Source organism: Eulemur rufifrons, chromosome 30 (assembly GCF_041146395.1).
Source record: "Eulemur rufifrons isolate Redbay chromosome 30, OSU_ERuf_1, whole genome shotgun sequence".
Taxonomy (NCBI): Eukaryota; Metazoa; Chordata; class Mammalia; order Primates; family Lemuridae; genus Eulemur; species Eulemur rufifrons.
In genome coordinates, this window is record NC_091012.1 from 124,181,890 (window position 1) to 124,202,737 (window position 20,848).

Consider the following 20,848-nt stretch of genomic DNA (forward strand, 5'->3'; position numbering starts at 1 on the left):
GGGTTTGGGGTGCAATTACAAATAAAACAGATGCAGGACAGTCAAACTTATATACACATAGCCCGCACACACACCACACCTGGCAGTATCACACTCTAGCTTCAGAATGCAAAAATAAAGTAAAGCAGTTTTCTCAGAGAAGCCTCAATATAGCACTATATATAAGTGCTCAAGGGGCTCACAGTCAAGTACAGCAAAAGTGCCTGAGACTATGATGATAATATAAACATGGTGCCATAGAAGAGGTAAGAACACAGTACTGAAGAAATATAGCAAAAAGAGCCACTGACTTTGCCTAGGAAATCAGGGAAGGCTTCACAGGGGAGGTTTCCAATACAAGCCTAGAAAGAGTAGAATTTCACCACCAAAGAACAGGGTAAAAAGTAGCACAAGCAGAGGAAGAAGCAAGAGTCAAATTAAAAAGGGATGAAAATGCAAGGTTTATTAAGAAACTCAGAAAAAGTCAGTATGGAAGATAAATTCGACATGAGAGCGTAGAGTGAGTAGAAGAACCAGATTAGGGAGAAGCAGCCGTTAAGCAGTGGACAGTGGACAACTATCTTGTTGTTGTAAGCTATCTAACATCTGAAACTGTGAAATTCCCGCCTTATAAGTCTTGATGGGATGCAGAGCCTACGTCCCACTACAGAAGCTGAAAAGGTAGATGCTCCTTCCCAGACATCCTTGCAGCCAGGGCATGGGCACATAAAATAGGCGCTACCAATCAGGAACACCTGCTCACATTTTAAATCAGAAGCTAGTGTCAACAGGAAAGGGGGGGGGCTTAAGGAAAATTCTAGAAGCAGCAATAGCTATAGAAGGATTGAGATCCTGGAGCAACAGTGAAGCAATGTCCCAACATACAAACTATAGCATCAAGTATTTGGTCAAGATTGCCGATGATCTTACTGGCCCAGTTTTCTGACACAATTTCAATCACTGTTCCTAGCTAAGCAGCCCCCAGACTAGCTTTCCAGTCCTCCTGGAGTTTCTCTGAAAAACACATATACTTCTAATAAATTCTTTTTCTGTTTAAATTAACTACAGTTGGTTCCTGCAGCTTACAATTAAGGACTCTAATGAAGAGCCTCAGGGTCCTCATCTGTGAAATGGAGATAATCACGTCTGCTTCAAAAACCTGTTAAGGATTATATGAGGATGCCTATCATACTTTGCACTTAGCAATATAGAGGAAGCTCATTTAATGTCTCTGTGCGTATGCAGATGCAGGACAGTCAAACTTATACACACAGAGCCCACACACACACCACACCTGGCAGTATCACACTCTAGCTTCAGAATGCAAAAATAAAGTAAAGCAGTTTTCTCAGAGAAGCCTCAATATAGCACTATATATAATTATATAGTTATAATTTAACTTCACGAAGACAGAAACTATGTCCAGCCTACCCACCATTTTAATGCCAGAGCCTGGCAGAATGCCTATTCCTGGTAAGTACATAATAAATATTTGCTGAGCGAACAAATGAATGAACCATTGTATCCACTTTTTTGATCATTAAACTTTCCCTGAGCTCTTTTCATATAGCAGCCAGTTACAGACTTTTCAACTTTTCACTGCCATTTTCAAGGTACACCACCTTCTAATACTCAAGAAAAAAAAAAAAAAAACCCTAGATTTTCTTTTTTGGAACGTATCTCCAGTGCTTCCTGTAGTCAAGTTAGCAAAAAAGAATAAGCATGAAAAAAAATCCAGTTACAAAGGTTTAAATATTTGGCTCAAAATTACCATGTATCTCCACCCTCCCCAAAAGCACAGACAGTAGCCTGCAACAATCTTTCAGGTAACAATCTTTCAGTCTGTCCTAAAGGAAAAATTCCAGTCACAAGTCCCCAGCAACTACTTAATCAACACCATGACTTAAGAGGGGTCTCAAGATTACACAGTATCCTCCAGGGAGTGATTTTCTTGATGTTCACGGATGACATACAGCTTTTAGGGTGAAGAAAGGGCTTAGTGGCAAATCACTGATAGATGGCTACAAAGACTGTTCACATACTCACATCCTACATCCCATTTGTAATCCAGGCTAGCCGTCTCTCCAAAATAAATTGTCTTAAAAAACGAAAGGCTAGAAGAACAAATTCAAATCTGTAATTCACAACTAGGTGAATGCAAAGGAAGCTGATTAGGAAATAAGTTCTCATTAATGGTGATGTATTTGAGTGACAGGAGATGTGACGCTTGAGCTAACAAAATGAAGCATCTGATTTTAAGTTAGAAGTTCACTGAAGTTAAGTCACACTTTAGTTGAACACTGTTCAAAAATCAGAAATCAGACAAAGCCATTTGCATTTCTGTATTCTATTTTTGGAAATAAAAGATTACCACTGACAAACTGAGTGATACACAGGGCATCCGAAATGCTGCTGAACGGATGCATTTCTTTTTAGAAACTTCAGCAGAAATGACTAGATTGGGAACACTATTTCTATGCAGCACTTGAAGAACTTTCCAGAGAAGAATGTGAAAGAAAAACTGTTAATGCATAAAGTAGAAACCCATTACCTAAAAAGACAAAACGCGTTTGTACCTGGTGACAGCGCTTGGAGCTTTCTTTCCTGCTCAGTTACAATGTATAATAATTTTCCTGGGAGTTCCTAAAAAGGAGGGCACACATCTGTTCTGTCCTAGCCCTCAAGCGGATACTTGGGATGGCAGCAGTAAAATACTTTCGGCCAAGACAGTGCCCCATCGGGGCCAGTCTCCATGAAGTTATGCCCAGCACGTGGGTGCAACTCACCAAAAAAATAAATAAATAAATAAATAAAAAGGCAAGCGACTGCAGAGACCATCAGTAGCAGGGGTGAGACAGCATTCCAAACAAAAAAATCCTGCAGTTCTGGTTTGCCAAGAGCAAACCGTCCTGCAAGGAAACCCTGTACGACGCCAGAAGGGCCCCCGCCTGAGACGACCAAAGTCTGCGCCCAAACAGACCCGCGGGGCAACCCAGGCACGCGCCTCCCTCAGAAAAAAACTAAAGCAGAGACCTCCCTCCCCTAACCGCACCACCCGCAATCATGCCACGGTCCCAACCCGGAGCCCCGCACGCGGAGTCGTCCCTCACCGCTTGCTCCCAGCTCGCAGTCATCGCCATACACGGGCGCCATGGCCCCAGAATCTACCGATTCCGCGCCAACCAGCACGAAACTGGCGCGGGGGCCGAGACAGGCGCCAGCCCGAAAGCCAATCAGCTGCTCGAGAGGCTACGGACTTCCGCCCGGAAGGCCACTGACGTGCCACGCCGCGCCCCGCCCCGCCCCCGGCCTTCTCGCGGGCCAGCGTTTGGCGCCCTGTGATGACCCCTTAGGGAAATGCTAGAGCTGGGGTGGGGGGAGGCCGGAGGAGAGCAGGAGAAAGAAGCGGTCGGGCCCTGAAAAGGAGACGCCTGGAGACTCTGCGCAAGCGCACGCATGCTGCTAGGAAAAGATTTGGGCGCGTGTGAGTAGGGGGTTCTCTGGTTCTGAGAGCTGATTTTCCGTGAAAAGAGGCGCGGGCGGGCAGGAGAGTGGGCGTGGTTGCACCGTTTTTTTCCCAGAGTCTGGGAAAGCGACTGCCTCCTGCTGCGCACTTTGAGTTTTGCCTCATACTTTGTTTCTCAGAGTGTGAACATAGTTGCTGTGTGATTTTACATATATATATATACATATATATATATATACACATATATATACACACATATATATATGCATGCCACCACTTAAAGGTATATGCACCATCTTAACCAAATGACCAAAAGTAGTATCACCAATAAGTGGCGGTCTGACCTCATATGCATCCTGGTATGATGCACTTGAAAAAGGAACAGCATCGCCTATTAGGTTCTCTTGCAAAAAATGTCTAACCTGAATCTAACTACGAAGAAACAATCAGACCTACTCAAAGTGTAGGTCAATCTACAAAACATCTGGCCTGGACTCCTCCAAAATGTCAATGTTATGAAAGGCAAAAAGGGCATTAGATTCTTGTGTATGGTACCATGCATGTAATGTATGCATCTCATTTTATCTTTTTCCACATAGGTATAACATATTTTTATTAAGTAACGCCTGCTACACATTTGTAAATAGTTTTCCTACGTTTTTGCCCACATTTTTGTTGATCCCTTCTTCATGTGACAATTTTGTAATATTTTCTCTAAAGAGGATAAAAAGATAATTCAGTCTGTTCTCTAGCATGATTGATCAATGTTTGTTTCTTAATTTCTGATTGTTTAGAAATTTTTCTTTCAGCTTCATACTCATTTAATATCATGTTAAGATATGATCCATATGTTGTGATATATAACATGTAGTAATTCGCACTTAGACATACTGGCTGTTTAAAGTAATAGGACAGATTTATGCCTACACTTCCCTTTTAAAATTTGTTGGAACTTTTATAGTTTTATTATCAAGTTTATTCCTAACAGGAGAGAACCATTTTGGCTAGACATCGATAAGAACCAAATCCTTACTTTAACAATTTCACATGTCTGATCATTTCCTACATGCCAGCTTATAACTCTGAGCATTTCAAATCTTTTTGTTCTTTTATTGCTGCTATGGTCTGAATGTTTGTGTCCTCCCAAAATTCATATATTGAAACCTACTCACCAATGTGATGGTATTAGGAGGTACAACCTTTGGGAGGTGATTAGGTCATGAGAGGGGAGACTTCGTGAATGGGGTTAGTGTACTTAGGCCCCAGAGGGCTGCCTTGCTCCTTCTTCCATGTGAGGACACAGCAAGAAGGTGCCATCTATAAACCAGAAAGTGGGCCCTCACCAGGCACCAAATCTGCCAGTGCCTTAATCTTGAACTTCCCAACCTCCAGAACTATGAAAAATATATTTCTGTTTATTAGCCACCCCATTTATGTTATTTAGTTATAGCAGACTGAACAGACTAAGATAACTACCCACATACTCTGGGGGCAAGGACCTGTAGGAAACTTTCATATGATATGCTGTCTGGCCCTGCACATTCATGTCACAACTCCAGGCAGGTCACCACAGTGGGGTAGGAATATTTCTGGAAGCTATTCCTACCCCAGGAGGTCTATCAATAACTTAAGTATATATGAAACTGCCTTCAACCCACATACATAGATGGCATTAAGCCTAAACTAAATGCAATATCAACTCAACTTCCCCATAGTAGAATCTTAAAATGCCTATGCCCACTCCACTACCACCAGGCAGGAAGGGAAGTGTGTCAGAGGGACAATTGGAGGTTCTCAAGAGCTGATTATTAAATATTTGGGAATTTTTTAATCTGCCTGTTAAACTGTTGGTAGCTTGAAATCAGTCATGGTGGGAATATTACACGATGGAAATTGGCAAATGGCACAAATTAGAGCTTTATTTATTTATTTATTTTGAGAGAAAGATGTGATGGCTGAAGCTTCAGCAGCCATCTTAAATCATGAGCTAAATGAGAATGAAAGTCACACATTGAGATGGTGGAACAGAATAATTAGAGCCTAGATCCCCAATATCCATGAAGCTACCACATCATCCCTGGGCTGCCTACCTCCAGACTTCTTCTACATGAGAGAGAAATAAACATCTATAATATTCAAAGCCACTGTTTCTGACTTTCCTATTATATTCAGCCAAACCTAATTCTGTAGATTATACTTATTTTACTTATGAAGAAATGGAAACTCAGTAAGGTAAGTAGCAGACTGGGGATTCAGCCTCTTATGTGTGTAACTCCAAGGCTGATACTTTTTTCCATTGTGCAACTGTGTCTGATAAGTGGGTGTCTATCTCATTTCAATGGCCATAACAATTAAGTGAATAACTTGCATAGCATTTATTCATTCAAAAAACATTTATTGAATGCCTACATCTTTCTGACACTATTCAAGGCCCTAAGGATAAGGTGGTAAAGAAAAACAACTTCCCTTGCAATGATTTTCTACTCTTCAGGTAACCTTTCTTTTATAAACTAGATATTTTTTTCCTAGATGGGGAGAGAACCAGCCAACCAGATTATATTCTGGCATCCCTGCCAGGTGTATTTCTCATTGCAAAGCAATAAATTAGCATTCTTGTTTCAATACCAGTGTGAGTTTGTTAGCATGAATCTGGCCTCTGGGCCTGACTGTCTGTGGCTCTATTTACAAAAATCAGCTTTGTGGCCATGCAAAGATGCCGATCCCAACTAGGTAATGCTGTTTATATGCAGCTGTGGAAAAAGGATTATCTGCTACCTGAAAATAGGCCAGCAGTGAGAAGGACTGCATATGCTCTCAATGTCCCACAAGGATTCCAGGTAATAGGAGAGAATGTGCAACTCCCTAGGGTAGCTGGCAGTGCCCAGGTTCAAACCATTTCCTTATCCACCTAAATTGCAAAGCCTCTCTCTTGCCTTACTTGCCTATAAAAAGGCAGAGTGGCAGCGGGGCAGGGCCTAGCTCCTGGAACACAATCCATGATGCGTCCCCACTGCTTTGGACAAAGCACACCTCTCTGGATGGCATCTGCCATTCTGGTCCTGTGAGGCACCCTGTGCCCGTGAGGAGCCTATGCTGTCTGATCCTCATGGTGTTTGGTTGAGTCCTTTGCTTAACAGCAATAATTCTGAGGCTACCTGCATCGACACACAATGGGGGGAGATATTTTGGCTTAATTATAGACTCCATATTACCTCTAAAGCAAAAATGGATGACACACAGAAAATCAGGGAACAGAGAGATAAAAATAAATGGATCTAGCATTGCCTAAGGGAAAGAGACACTGGGGAGAAAAGCAAACTACTGTACTACTTAGACATGGCCCCTAAATAGATATACATACATGTGTACATATATACATACATACAGATACACATTAGGTTTTCCTGATGTCGACGACAAATAACCCCTTCAATAATTCATAGTGGAAATTTGTCATTTTTTGGCTGCCCAATACCTGATGCCTCCTTCCTGTGTCCAGGGAATTTCCTACATTCTGGGTTTTGGGGGAGCAGACTTGTCTATCACTTTAGAAACTGAATATATTTTTGCCCCAGCAACCCCACCAGCTACAGCATGAACACTTTTTAAGCTTGGCAATTTCCACAAGGGATTCTGAATTTGGAGCTAGTCTCACAAAAAACAGGGACATTCCTTTGTGTCGGGGGCATTTCCTGATTGGCAGCAATGGCTTCAGAGCCACTGCAAAGGCAAGTGTGCAGGCCACCTACAATGGCAGAAATGGCTAGGATGCCCCTTTCCAGATTGCTCAGAGGTGTGATTTTGCCAGTGGTTTCGGCTTCAAAGTCTCTCTTTGTGTTTACCCACTTTAGCCTGGTTCTCTGGGCTTCCTAGTGATTCTGTGAACTACCTAACACTCTCTCATAAGCGTCTTCTTTTTCTCCTCCCCCCTCCTCCTGCTCCTCTTCTTCTTTCTCCTCCAGTTCCTCCTTTTCCTCTCTCCACTTCTCTTGTCTTAAGTCAGCTGGAAGTCAGCTTGCAACTAATATCCCTGTCTGGCACACTATTCCATTTCTTTTCTTTATTCTCATTCCATACTCACCAAGAAATCTCCTGGTTAGTGTTTCAGATACTTAAATACTAGGACAGAAGAATGCTAGACAGAGGATGAGACCATTCGAGCATTTGGAAAGTAATGGTCCCCACTATCAATTAATAGATGTTTATTCTAGTCAGAACATGTTTCTTATGAGTTGAAGTGAAGTACATCTTCCCCCAAGAGACCTCTTCTGGGTGTTCTAAGGAAATCCAGTCAATACCCACAACACTAAGGACAAGACCTTGGACAGTGGGACCGAGAAGGGTCTTCCCTACAACAAGCCAGCACTTGGCACTCCCAGACCGCAATCCCACAGACACACCCTCCCTAACCAGTGAACGTCCCTATGAGTCTTGACCTTCATAAATACATTTCTGTCTTGTCTCACAGAATTTACTGATTAAAAAATAAATTGGACATTTTTATTCATTTATCCCCTTCAGACAAAATAATCATTTTGTAAGGTATAGTTTTCTAGATCTATTAAATTGAGAGGAGGGGAGAGACATACTAGAATTGGCCATTAATTATTTTATATCATAACTATTCCATTTCATATCTGTTAGTAATAATTCAGCTATTAATTGATTCCAGGAAAAACAAAAGCAATCTAAATGTGTGCTACCCATGTAGATAGGTTGCCACACATTATGCCCTGTGAGTCTTAATCTTGGAAACCAGAATATGAAACATTGAGTCTAGAGGTTATATCCTTGAATGACTTGAATTGTAAACTCCACAGCCCTAGTGACTTCCAGGCAGAAAATTCTATTTGCTTAGAATAGCCATGAAAATTAATCAATTAACAAACAATAAAAACAAACAGAGATATCTGCATGTATATCTTAACTAAAGAGCACTAATTAAACCAAGAACTTAGAGTGAGAATTAATTTGAGTACCACTTTTATGTAGAGTTAATTTTAGCCATCCTGCATCTGTACCCTTTTCTCAAACCCACTCGTGCATGATGCTCTTGGTCCCACCCTCCTAGAGAGCAATGTTAGATTCGTGCCCTCAAGTGATCTAACATGAATTATTGACCAATGGACAGATCCTTTGTGATAACTGAGCCCTGGCTCACAGTATAAACATGCAATGTCATTGTGAATAAAACCAGCATGAACTAACACTTGGGAATGCAAAACTAGAAATCATCTGGGAAGTATTAAAGGTATTGAAATGAAGTTAAGAAAGAATTATGCAAACTAGTACAACCTCTCTGGAAAGTAATAAGGAGATACCTTAAAGAGCTACAAGTAAAACTACCATTTGATCCAGCAATCCCATTACTGGGCATCTACCCAAAGGGAAAAAAGACATTCTATAAAAAAGACATCTGCACTAGAATGTTTATAGCAGCACAATTCACAGTTGCAAAGATGTGGAAGCAACCCAAGTGCCCATCAATACATGAGTGGATTAATAAAATGTGGTATATGCATACCATGGAGTTCTACTCAGCCACAAAAAACAATGGTGATCTAAGACCTCTTGTATTATCCTAGATAGAGCTGGACCCCATTCTACTAAGTGAAGTATCACGAGAATGGAAAAACAAGCACCACATATACTCACCATCAAATTGGTATTAACTGATCAACACTTCAGTGCACATATAGTAGTAACATTCATCGGGTGTCAGGCAGGTGGGGGGGAGGAGGGGATGGGTGCGGTGCACACCGTTTGTGTGATGCACACACTTGAAGCTCTGACTTGGGTTGGGCAAAGGCATAATGCAACCTAAACATTTGTATCCCCGTAATATCCTGAAATAAAAAAAAAGAAAAAATTATGAGTTAGAATGTTGATCATATAGTTGGTCAATAGTGAATTTCAGCAGATGATGGCAGCATGAGGGTTTCCTACTTTATATCTGGCCAACGTTCTATAAAGCAGTGGTTCTCAGCCTTGGCTGCAAATTAGAATCATCTGGGGAATTTTTCAAAATTCCAACACCCAGTAGCTCCCCAGACCTATTAAACCAGAATTTCTGAGGACAGGATTCCAATGTGCAGCCAAAGTTGAGGACAAATGGTCCAGAAGAGGCATTGCTAAACCTTCAGCAGGATGGCTAACTTGGATATAAACATTCAGTCAAACGATATGTAGTCACAAATGTCTGGAGGCACCTTTTCCCATGAGGAAGGAGGACTCATCTCCCACCTATTCTAAAGACGTTCACTCTTTAGTATCCTATAGCATTCAGTATTGTGGCTTCCTATGAATTGAATTAATATCTGGGTTACCCGAAAGATTTTATGCAAGGTCAGCACTAGCTTTATTAGAAATAATACAAAAGATCCTATCCCTGTTGTTAAGCATCTGTCATCAATAGAAATCACAGTCTGACAGCATCTCTGTGGTTTGGGTTTAGGAAATGGAAAATTATTTTAGTTAAAGCAATCATCACTTGTTGCTTCATCATATTACCTTCTTTGTTCCTTCAACCGTAAAGACAGCTTACATTTCATTTCTCTTAGTCCTTATCCTTATTGAATAATTTCTGCCAGTGAGACAAACTTGCCCAAACAGTCATTAATAGTTCAGATACAGTTAAGAGTTTGTTTTATAATCATCTGCTTTAAAAGATCATCTTGAAAACACAAAACAAAAGGTGTTAAAAGCTGGAGCAGTAACGAGGAGGGGGGATGTCCCTTAGATCAGACATTACTAGCAAAGTAAGTCTGCTGAAAAGTTATGTATGTGTGTATAAATCTGATGCTCTCCAGAGCCATATATAAATTATCCTTAGATCAAAAACAGAGATTATGTCTCAATCGATCTTTACTTTCATTTTCCTCCATTGGCATAAATAATCAATGGTTAGCTGTGCTTGATGACTCGTTATAGCTATACCCCTTTGATAAAATGGGCATGTTCCTAAAAATTCCTGTCAATGTATACTTGTATTTTACAGGTTATAGGCCACCTTACATGTTTAATTGAACCTTTTATTTTGAGATCATTGTAAATTCACATGCAGTTGTAAGAAATAATACAGAAAGATCCATGAACCTTTTGTCCAGTGTCTCCCAATGGTAATGTCTTGCAAAATTATAATACCATATCACAATCAGGATATTGACATCAATACAGTCAAGATACAAGGCATTTCCACCACTAAGGATTCCTTATATTGCCTTTATACAGCCATACCTGCTTCCCTGCTGCCCTACCCCCATCCTTAGCCACTGACAACCACTAATATGTGCTTCCTTTCTATAATTTTGTGTACAGGTCTTTGTATGGACATGTTTCATTTCTCTTGGGTAAATACATAAGAGTGGGACTGGGCACAGTGGCTCATGCCTACAGTCCCAGCTATTCAGGAGATTGAGGCAGAGGATACCTTGAGCCCAGAAGTTCAAGGTTGTAGTGAGCTGTGATGATGCCACTGCACTCTAGCTGGGGTAACAGAGCGAGACCCTGCCTCAGGAAAAAAAACAAAAAAACTTAAGAATGGAATTGCTGAGTTATATGGTAAGTATATGTTTAACTTTAAAATAAACTGCCAAACTGTTTTTCCAAGTGGCTATACCATTTTGCATTCCCATCAGCAATGTATGAGAGATCCAGTTGTTCTGCATCCTCAGCAATACTATCAGTTTTTATTTTAATTTTCATTCTAGTGGGTGTGTATTAGTATCTCATTGTGAGTTTTTTGGTTTTTTTGAGACAGAGTATCACTTTGTTGCCCAGGCTGGAGTGCAGTGATGTGATCATAGCTCACTACAGCCTCAAACTCCTGGGCTCAAGCCATCCTCCTGCCTCAGCCTCCTAAGTAACAGGGACCACAGGGGCACCACCTGTAGCCACTGTGCCTGGCTAATTTTTTATTTTTTGTAAATACAGGGTTTCACTATTGCCCAGTCTGGTTTCAAGCAATCCTCCCGCCTTGGCCTCCCGAAGTGCTAGTATTACAGGTGTGAGCCACCATGCCAACCTCATTGTGAATTTTAATTTGCACTTCTCTGATGACTAATGATGTTGAGAATCTTTTCATGTGCTTATGGGCCCTTCATAACTGTTTTCTCTTCACTGCACTTGTTCTGTTTCTTTTTCCTCTCTTTTTCCACTGCTCTGGTTTTAATGAGTTTATATGATTCCAGTTTATCTCCTCTCTTGGCATATCATTTATAATTTTTTAAAAACATTTTTAGGAGTTGCCCTAGGGCTTACAATATACATTTAAAAATAATCTGAGTCCACTTCCAAATTAACATTGTAGTGTAGGTACCTTTTAACTGAGTATTTCCTATTCTTCCCTGCCATCCCATGTGACGTTGCTGTCATTCATTTCACTTATCCATATGCTATAATCAACCAATACATTGTTATAATTTTACTTTACACAAACTGTTATCTTTTAGGTCAATTAAGAATAAGAAAAATAGAAGATTTAATTTTACCTTCATTTATTCTTTTCTCTATGTAGAGCCCAGCTTCTGACCTATATCATTTTCCTTCTGCCTGAAGAACTTCTTTAAACATTCCTTGCAGGGGAAGTCTTCTGTCAATGAACCCTCTCAATTTTTGTCTGAGAAAGTCTTTATTCCTCCTTCACTTTTTTTTTTTTTTTTTGGTACTTCAGCAGCTTTATCTTTTGAGACCATGCATATAATGAGAAGTTACTTTAAAGCAGCATTTTAAAAGAAAAAAAAAGTAAGTAAATGCATTATAAACAGCATTTAATTTCCTACAGGAGAATAATCACTCAAAAATAGTAATTATCTAAAACACTGAAAAAAATTAGCAATCATTAAACAGGTTTCAGTCTTTTGATGTTAAATAAATGGACAAGGCTGGGCACAGTGGCTCATGCCTATAATCCTAGCACTCTGGGAGGCTGAGGTGGGAGAATTGCTTGAGCTCTGGAGTTTGAGACCATCCTGAGCAAGATTGAGACCCTGTTTTTACCAAAAATAGAAAGAGTTAGCCAGGTATAGTGGCGCACATCTGTAGTCCCAGCTACTCGGGAGGCTGAGGCAGGAGGATCGCTTGAGCCCGAGAGTTTTGAGGTTGCAGTGAACTATGATCACTCCGTTGCAATCTACCCAAGGTGATAGAATGAGACTCTGTCTCAAAAAAAAAAAAAAATAGATGGACAGCATCTAAATAGCATTAGAAATAATGAAAAACTTTCATGGTTGACATAATATTTTTGTTGTATTAATATTTCAAAATTCCACAAAAGATGATAAAAATCAAAATAACAAATTATAAACAATTAAGCTTGAAAAACATAAAAAGAATTATTACATACCCATAATAATGGGAATTAAAACAAAGGTCAGTCTACATATTTTCACACAACATTCTTTACTCTTTGGGCTTTATACATCATCAAAATCAGAATAAGTGAAGTCAAGAACATTTCTGATTGTTACCAAGAATTGCTTTAGGATTTCCAATTCTCTTGTTGCTTTCATTGTAAGCAAGTAAAAAGAATCTGTTCTATTTCTTGATTCTACAAGTTGTTCTCAACCACATCTTCCTTTTTCCCTTTGGAAGGATAATTTCACTGGATATAGACATGGAGGTTGACAGTTCTTTTTTTTTCTTTCAACACTTTAAAGATTTCACTTCTTGCTCCTCTTGCTTGCATAGTTTCTGATAAGTCCACTAAAATTCTTACCCTTATTCTTCTGTAAGTAAAGTTTTTCTCCCCCACTCTGGCTTCCTTCAAGATTTTTTATTTGTCCTTGATTTTCTGAAGTTGGAATATGATATTCCTATGTGTGTTTTTTTTGTTTTTGTTTTTGGTTTTTTTTTTTTTTTTTTGGTGTTTATCCTGCTTGGTGTCCTCTGAGCTTCCTGGATCTGTGGTTTTGTGTCTGTAAGATTAATTATACATAGAGTTCGTGACCATTACTCCTTCAAGTATTTCTTTTGCCCTGATTTCTTTCTCCTACTGGTATTCCAACTACGTGTATATTATACCTTTTGATGTTGTCCCCTTGCTTTTTTCCAATCTATTTTCTCAAGATTGTGCTCCCTGTTGACTATGGTTGTCTTTATTTTTCCTTAGGTGAGACAAGAAGACTGGAAAGGGCCGAAATTCCCTTCCCCCAAATAAAATAATGTCTCGATATTGCCCTTTAACAAAGTTTTACCCTCTGACAAAGTCTTTCCCTCTAGAGAGTAGGCTTTTGTGATGGAGAAAATTCTGGAAAAGTTTCCCAATGATTATTCTTCCTCTTTCCCCTTAGAGAAGGGGTCCCCAACCTATGGTGAGTTGTATAATTATTTCATTATATATTACAATGTAATAATAATAGAAATAAAGTGCTCAATAAGTTTAATGTGCTTGAATCATCCCGAAACCATCCCCCTCTCCCTGGCCTGTGGAAAAATTGTCTTCCATGAAAATGGTTCCTGGTGCCAAAAAGGTTGGGGACAACTTCCCTAGAGGATCTTTCTCAGATCCTCACTGTGAGAATCTTGGGGGTGTCCCTGGAGGACAAGCCCACAAAAGTACAGGTTCCCCCTATGACTGTGGCCCCAGGAGTCTCTTATCTCATGCTAGCCCAAACTCAGCCTCCGGCAATTCATCAAAGTCATGTTTTAAGTATTCCTACCAGTTTATGGCTCCAGCAGCTTCTGTTCCAGGTAAGCAAATCTTGGCTGTGATTCTCTGTATGTGCCTGTCTCTCCAAATTTTGGGATGGAAGTTTGCCCTTTTACCTCAGTTCTCTGGTGGGTCTAAGAAAAGTCACTGATTTTTCAGTTTGTCCATCTTTTTCTTGATGTAAGACAGTAGTGACAACTTCCAAACTCTTTAAATGTAGGAGCTGAAATCAGAAATCTCTTAGCCATCTCTTGTCTTTCTTCCTCCTCCTCCTCCTCCTCCTCCTCCTCCTCCTCCTCCTCCTCCTCTCCTCTTCTTCCTCCTTTTGGGGAAAAAGGAACAGATAATTTTTAATATTTTTTTGTTTTTTGTGTTTTTACAAATACACAGGTGAATCATGTAATGCTACCAGCACTGGATACAATCCTGGGCCACAAGTCTGTACCCTCCTTTGCAATTGGTCTTTTGAGAGTAGAACCTTTCATCTTGCCTTTATTATTTGCTATGACTTCTACATTATATTCAAAATAAAGAAACTTGCCATCTTTTCTATGGTATGACTTTCATTGTCCAATTATCACTGCTGGATATACTTTCTTTCTAAGCTCTGGTTTGCCTTTCTTGACTATGGCCATCACCACATCACCCGACGCCAGCAGCAGGAAGTTTGTTCAGTTGTCCCTTGATCCCCTTCACAGAGATAATACAGATTTTTGGCTCCTGTGTTGTTAGCACAGCTGATCACTGCTCCTCCCAGAAGATCCAGGGAAATCCAGAATTTCCCACCAGATGACCCATCACATCCTCCCTTTGACAACTTGAAAGCCAGAAAGGGATAGAAAGTTGTATATCTTCTTTGATGAAGTGTTTGTTCAAATGTTTTGCTCTTTTTAAAAATTGAGTTATTTGTCTAATTATTAAATTATGAGTTTATATACATCCTAAATAAAAGCTCTTTATAAAATATGTGTTTTCCAAATATTTTCTCCTAGTCTGTGGCTTGCCTTTTTTTTTCTTAATTGTGTCTTTGAAGAGCAAAAGTTTTCATTTTTGATGTAATTCAATTTATCCATTTTTTTGTGGTTCATGCTTTTTGTGTCTTATCTGAGAAATCTCTGCCTAGCCCAAGGTCACAAGATTTTCTCTTATGTTTTATTTTAGAAGTTTTACAGCTTTTACATTTAGGTCTATGATCCATTTCAAGTTAATTTTTCTATATGATATCAGATAAGTGTTGAGGTTCTTCTTTTTTTTTTGCTTATAGATATGCAAGCATACAGATATGCACATGGCATCCTTTTTTATTTTTATTTAATTTTTAATTTTTTTTTTTTTGAGACAGAGTCTTAATCTGTTGCCTAGACTAGAGTGCCGTGGTGTCAGCCTAGCTCACAGCAACCTCAAACTCCTGGGCTCAAGCAATCCTCCTGCCTCAGCCTCTCGAGTAGCTGGGACTACAGGCATGTGCCACCATGCCCGGCTAATTTTTTCTATATATATTTTTAGCTGTCCAGATAATTTCTTTCTATTTTTAGTAGAGACGGGGTCTCGCTCTTGCTCAGTCTGGTCTCGAACTCCTGAGCTCAAACAATCTGCCCGCCTCGGCCTCCCAGAGTGCTAGGATTATAGGCGTGAGCCACCGCGCCCACCCTATTTTTATTTTTAATGGTGGTAAAATGCACATAGCATAAAATTTAACTGTACAGTTCAATGGCATTAAGTACATTCACATTGCTGTGCAACCAATCTCCAGAACCCTTTTTATCTTACAAAAATAAAACTTCTGTACCCATTAAACAACAACTCCCCATTCCCCCTGTCTCCAGTCCCTGGCAACCACCGCTCTACTTTCTGTCTCCATGAATTTGACTCCTCTAGGTACCTCATATAAGTGGAATCATACAGTATTTGTCTTTTTGTGACTGGTTCATTTCACTTAGCATGATGTCCTCAAGGTTCATCCATGTTGCAGCACATGTCAGAATTTCCTCTCCTTTTTAAGGCTGAGTAATATTCCATAGTATGTATTTACAACATTTGTTCATCCATTCATCCATCAGTGGACACTTGGGTTGCTTCCACCTCTTAGTTATTGTGAATAATGCTGCTATGAATGGCACCATTTTTTTAAAAGGTAATTTTTTTTTACTGTAGAATTACCTTGTCACTTTTATTGCAAATCAGTTCACCACAGACATGTGGGTCTATTTCTGGATTTTCTATTCTGTTCCATTTCTCTATATGTCTATATTAATGGCAGTACCACACTGTTTTGACTACTGTAGCTTTACAGGAAGTCTTAATATTAGGTGGTCTGAGCTCTCCAACACTGTTCTTCTTTCCAAAATTATTTTGGCTAATCTAGGTCTTTGCATTTTCATATAGTTTTTAGAATCAGTTAGTCAATTTCTACCAAAACACTTGCAGGAATTTTGATTTGTATTACATTGAATCTATAGATGAATTTGACAGATAACTCTCAGTTCAGGTGGCTATAACAAAATACCTTAGACTGGGTAATTTATAAATAATAGAAATTTATTGCTCATACTTACGGAAGGTGGAAAGTCCAAGATCAAGGCGTCAGCAGATTTGGTGTCTGGTGAGGGCCTGTCCCTCATAGATGGCACAGGACGTCTAAGTGTATTTTTCTTATAATCACAAATGGATGCAGTTGCGCTGTACGCAGTCATGAACATATGGAGGTGGAGAAGTTCTTAGACATCCTTTAAGGCCCCTCCAGGAGAAGCTAATTCCAAGAGACAGAGAAAATGATTTAAGAAATCCTTATGGCCCCTCCCACAAAACACCTTCTTCACGATTCACATTGGAAGGTTCTTTTGCCTTGGTAGGTAAGAGAACAGAGAAGAGGAAAGGGAAAAGGAGAAAGATACAATGGGCCAGGCTCTTGGGTCAAGCACAGAGATCTTGCATCATGTAAGAGTTGCTAGGAAACAGCAGAAAGCCACAAGAAAGATGTAGAGGCAATTATAAAATATATCATGCTCAGTTTTTCTCCAAGTCAGTTCCACACCAAGCAGAAGGTCAGTTTTTTTGGTCAGTGAGCAAAATGTTCGCAAAACCCTAGCGATCCATTAAAATAATTGTTGTGAGGTAGGGGAAAGGAAACAATTTCTGAGTTACTTGGCTTATCACTCTAACAGCTTAGAGAAGTTTTGTTAAAGGCATAATGGATAAAAAAACTTTAAATACATTTATTTGCTTGGAGCTGGGTTGTTTCACCAAATTACTGCAAATAAAATTACTCTGTGTCTAAAAAGAAAGCTAATAAGTTCCAAAGATCCTTGCTCCTTACAATTTCTCAATACATGCATTTTTTCTTTGACACCAGTTGTTCTCCAGATCCTAACTCCATCCTCGCCATTATTTACCTGCTTCCAGTTCTTTCAGGAGTATCTCTCATCGTGAAATCAGATTGCTTTTCTTTGCACTATTCTCCTATCCACTCAAAGCCACATTGAACAAGAAGAAAATAGTGCAGTTTCAATGCCAAAATAATTTGTTCAATAACAAAATGTTTATTGAGTGCTTAATATGTGCCAGGCACTGTTCTAGGCACTGGGGATATCAGCAGTGAAGCAAAGTCCCTGCCCTTACATTCTGCTGGGAGAGACAGACAATAAACCAATAAACATAACATATACCTCGGTGATTGGTATTATAGAGCTAAACAAAGCAGGGTAGGGGAGAATAGAAAGTGATGAGTTGGGTGTGGTAAAATTGATTATTTTAAGTCAGGGAAATATTCAATTTAACAGCACTCGTATACTGATTTATAATTCTAGGAAGGCTGGTACTGTCATAATTGTCTTTATTTTTCACCTGGCTTCAGGCTTGACACACAGTAAATGTTCAATAAACCCAATGAAAACAGTAATATGCAAAAATACCTACATTCTGCTCTTGAACTTGGATATGTCTTGACATCACATGCATGGATTATGATTCTAGTCCATATGTTGGAAATGTAAAGTCCAGACTTTGCATTTCTTCTTCAGAACTGTTGATAGCTAATTCCAACAGATCAACAAAAGCGAAAAGGCAGGGGTCATCAGTAGTCACTTTCCTCCAGGCCCAAGGAAGCTACTATCTCCTCATCTGTTCCTTAGCTTCATCTTGGGGCTAAGATCCCCAAAGAAGCCTTAAACGAAGTCATCATTTAAAGAGTTTCTGCAGCCCAGTTAATCAGCAAAAACACAGCAAATGATGAGGGGCAGTTACAAAATGCTTCAGGGATTCATTGATTCATTTAACAATTATTTTTAAAGCAACTACTCTGTACCAAGAACTATGTTGAGGTGGAGCAAATTATTTCACCTCAGTCCAGAATCTAGCCCTCAGCCACTTAGATTCAGAAAATCATATCGTTCACATACTCAGACTTCAAACTTTTGATGACAGGCTACCTGTAATTAACTGTGTAATTAAAATCACCAGGAAATGCTAATTCATTCATTTCTACAGTGATTTAGAATACCTCTAGCTGGGCCTGCTTCTAACATTTGTGGTGTCAGAGCAAGAGTATAAATGGAGGCCATATATCATAGGTCTAAATATTTTAAAAGTTTGAAATCATGCTAACAGATGGCATACGTATATGCACATACATAGAAATTTCATCTTCCTAACTCAATAAATATACCTTGTGAATGACCTAGGAGGCCAAGTGACTTGGAGTTTCATGCTGGAAAGAAGGGGGACAGAGCCCCTTCTCTGTCCCACACCACAGGGTGGAGCCCAGCCAGACACTCAGGTTCTGTTTACATCCTCCTGCTAATGGTCCCTGTTTGACCACCCCTTGTGCCTAGGGATGAGCAACTCTGTAGTGAGGTTATCCCTAGGAGGGAGACCAAGCAGGCCCTGGGAGCAAGCTTAGGACATTTGTGCAGAGAACTTCAGAGTGTTCTAGAAGGGAATGGGGATCTCCAGATGTGTGCCCTGTCCCCTTGGCCCTGTGGACTCCTTGGAGGAGGAGAACCAAAGCAGGACTCTTAAAATGGGATCCAAGGCCATGATACAGGGCACCACCTGCTCACCAGTAAGGTACTGGGAAGGCAAACAGAATGCTGCTGGGGAATCAGTGCAAAGGAGGGTGGTTCCCCAGCTCTGGAGCTGAAGGCCTAGTTGACCATCCCTCAGGGCATAGAATACCCCCTGGCCCAAGAAGATACTTGTCACCCACATTCATGTGTGTATCTCCTGTAATGGAGCTGACACAGTTTCCTTCCCCAACAACTCCCTTTTCTCTGAGGGTCAGAGGCTGCAAAAGTGCCCTGCAGACTGGGAGAATACATGGGGCTCGCCACAGGGGGCTGTTTCAGCCCAGAGCAGATACCTTTTTAAAATTCATGCAAAGTGCCATATAGGGTAGCTGGAATCTGTTGCCAACCCATTTCCAACTATGTGGGTCTGGGGAATTCTCAGAGCTCTGGAGCACCCCTTGTAGTAGACCACAGGGATTTTTTTTCTTTTTTTCCCTGTTTTAAATTATTATTTTTAATTGACACATAATAATTATATGTACTTGTGGGGTGCCCTGTGATATTTTGATATATGTGTACAATGTGTAATGACCAAATCAAATGACTTATCAAATCCATTATCTCAAACATTTATCATTTCTTTATGTTGGGAACATTCAAAATCCTCTATTCTAGCTATTTGAAAATATTAAATAGATTTCTGTTAACTATAGTCACCCTACACTGCTATAGAATTTTTGATATGGATCTCTGAGATCATTTCACTTCATGAGACTCTCAAAAGTAGAGAAGACCCCAGAAAGCCACTGATAAGTGTTCAGATAATAGGCACCTCCATAATTCAAGGGTAAATGGCTTAATTTACTGACCCAACTAGGTCCGTGGTAAGAATAGCATATTAAGTTGTATTGGTGGCCCTGTCTCCATTTTCTTTGCTTTACAGTCATAATTAATCAAAACCTATCCTCTCACCTTTCTCATGCTCATGGCAAATAATCACCTACTCTAAGCAGGAATTAATTTAGGGAATAGATTGGCAGTGATCCTTCTTTTGGATGTGAGACAAGGAGCTTGGGAGTATAATCAAATGCACTGTTATTCTAAGTGATGACAGCAAGAGGCAATTTCAAAACAGGCCTCTCTTGTGAACCACTGGGCCTTGATGACACGAGAGTGATTTTTCCATTATTGAGAAGAGCAAACCAGTGCAAATAGAGGTGGATGATTTTTCCTGACAGGTGAACCAGGCTTCAGTTAGTTTTAGAGAAACTTTCTGTTTGAGTCAATCTGTCTGTGCTGCATGGAGTTGGGCCATCATTTCAATGGATCCAGTGAATCACTCTGGAGAAAATAATGTGCCCAGAACTTTTTGTTTTTTGTTTTTTGTTTTGTTTTTTGGTTTAGGACCTGGAACCCACCCCTGGAGTGTGGCTTACCTCTGATGGCCAGTCCCAGCCTCTTCTCTTTTGGGGGATGATGTGTAGGAGAGAAGAATGAAGATGAGGGGAAGCCACAGGAGGGAAGAAGGAAGAGCTAGCTGCCTGGATATGAAACAGAGGCTTTGCAGGGTGAGGAGGATAGGGAACTGCGGGGAGAGATCCAACACAAATATAACATCTATTTCCTTGGGCTCCTCAGATGCTTTTAGACTCAAGCTCTGTGTGGTTTTCTTCCTAGTGTCCTCTGAACTCTCCCCATGCTGAGGATTCTTTCTTAGCAATCCTCCTATTGTTTGGAAAAATAAGTGTCAGG

At 40.1% G+C, this 20,848-nt stretch overlaps 1 protein-coding gene across 3 annotated transcripts in view; it reads right to left on the reverse strand.

The window, feature by feature from the left end:
- The window catches only part of POLA1 (DNA polymerase alpha 1, catalytic subunit), a 280,021-nt gene extending 276,844 nt beyond the window's left edge, over positions 1 to 3,177 (reverse strand). For 2 of the 3 annotated variants that reach the window (XM_069464423.1, XM_069464421.1), the window contains exon 1: positions 3,090 to 3,177. In XM_069464423.1, the coding sequence (XP_069320524.1) occupies positions 3,090 to 3,132 (43 nt within the window). In that variant the 5' untranslated portion in view covers positions 3,133 to 3,177. The remainder of the gene's footprint in view (positions 1 to 3,089) is intronic. The other variant, XM_069464422.1, reaches the window with a different exon arrangement.
- Positions 3,178 to 20,848: the final 17,671 nt, after the last annotated feature.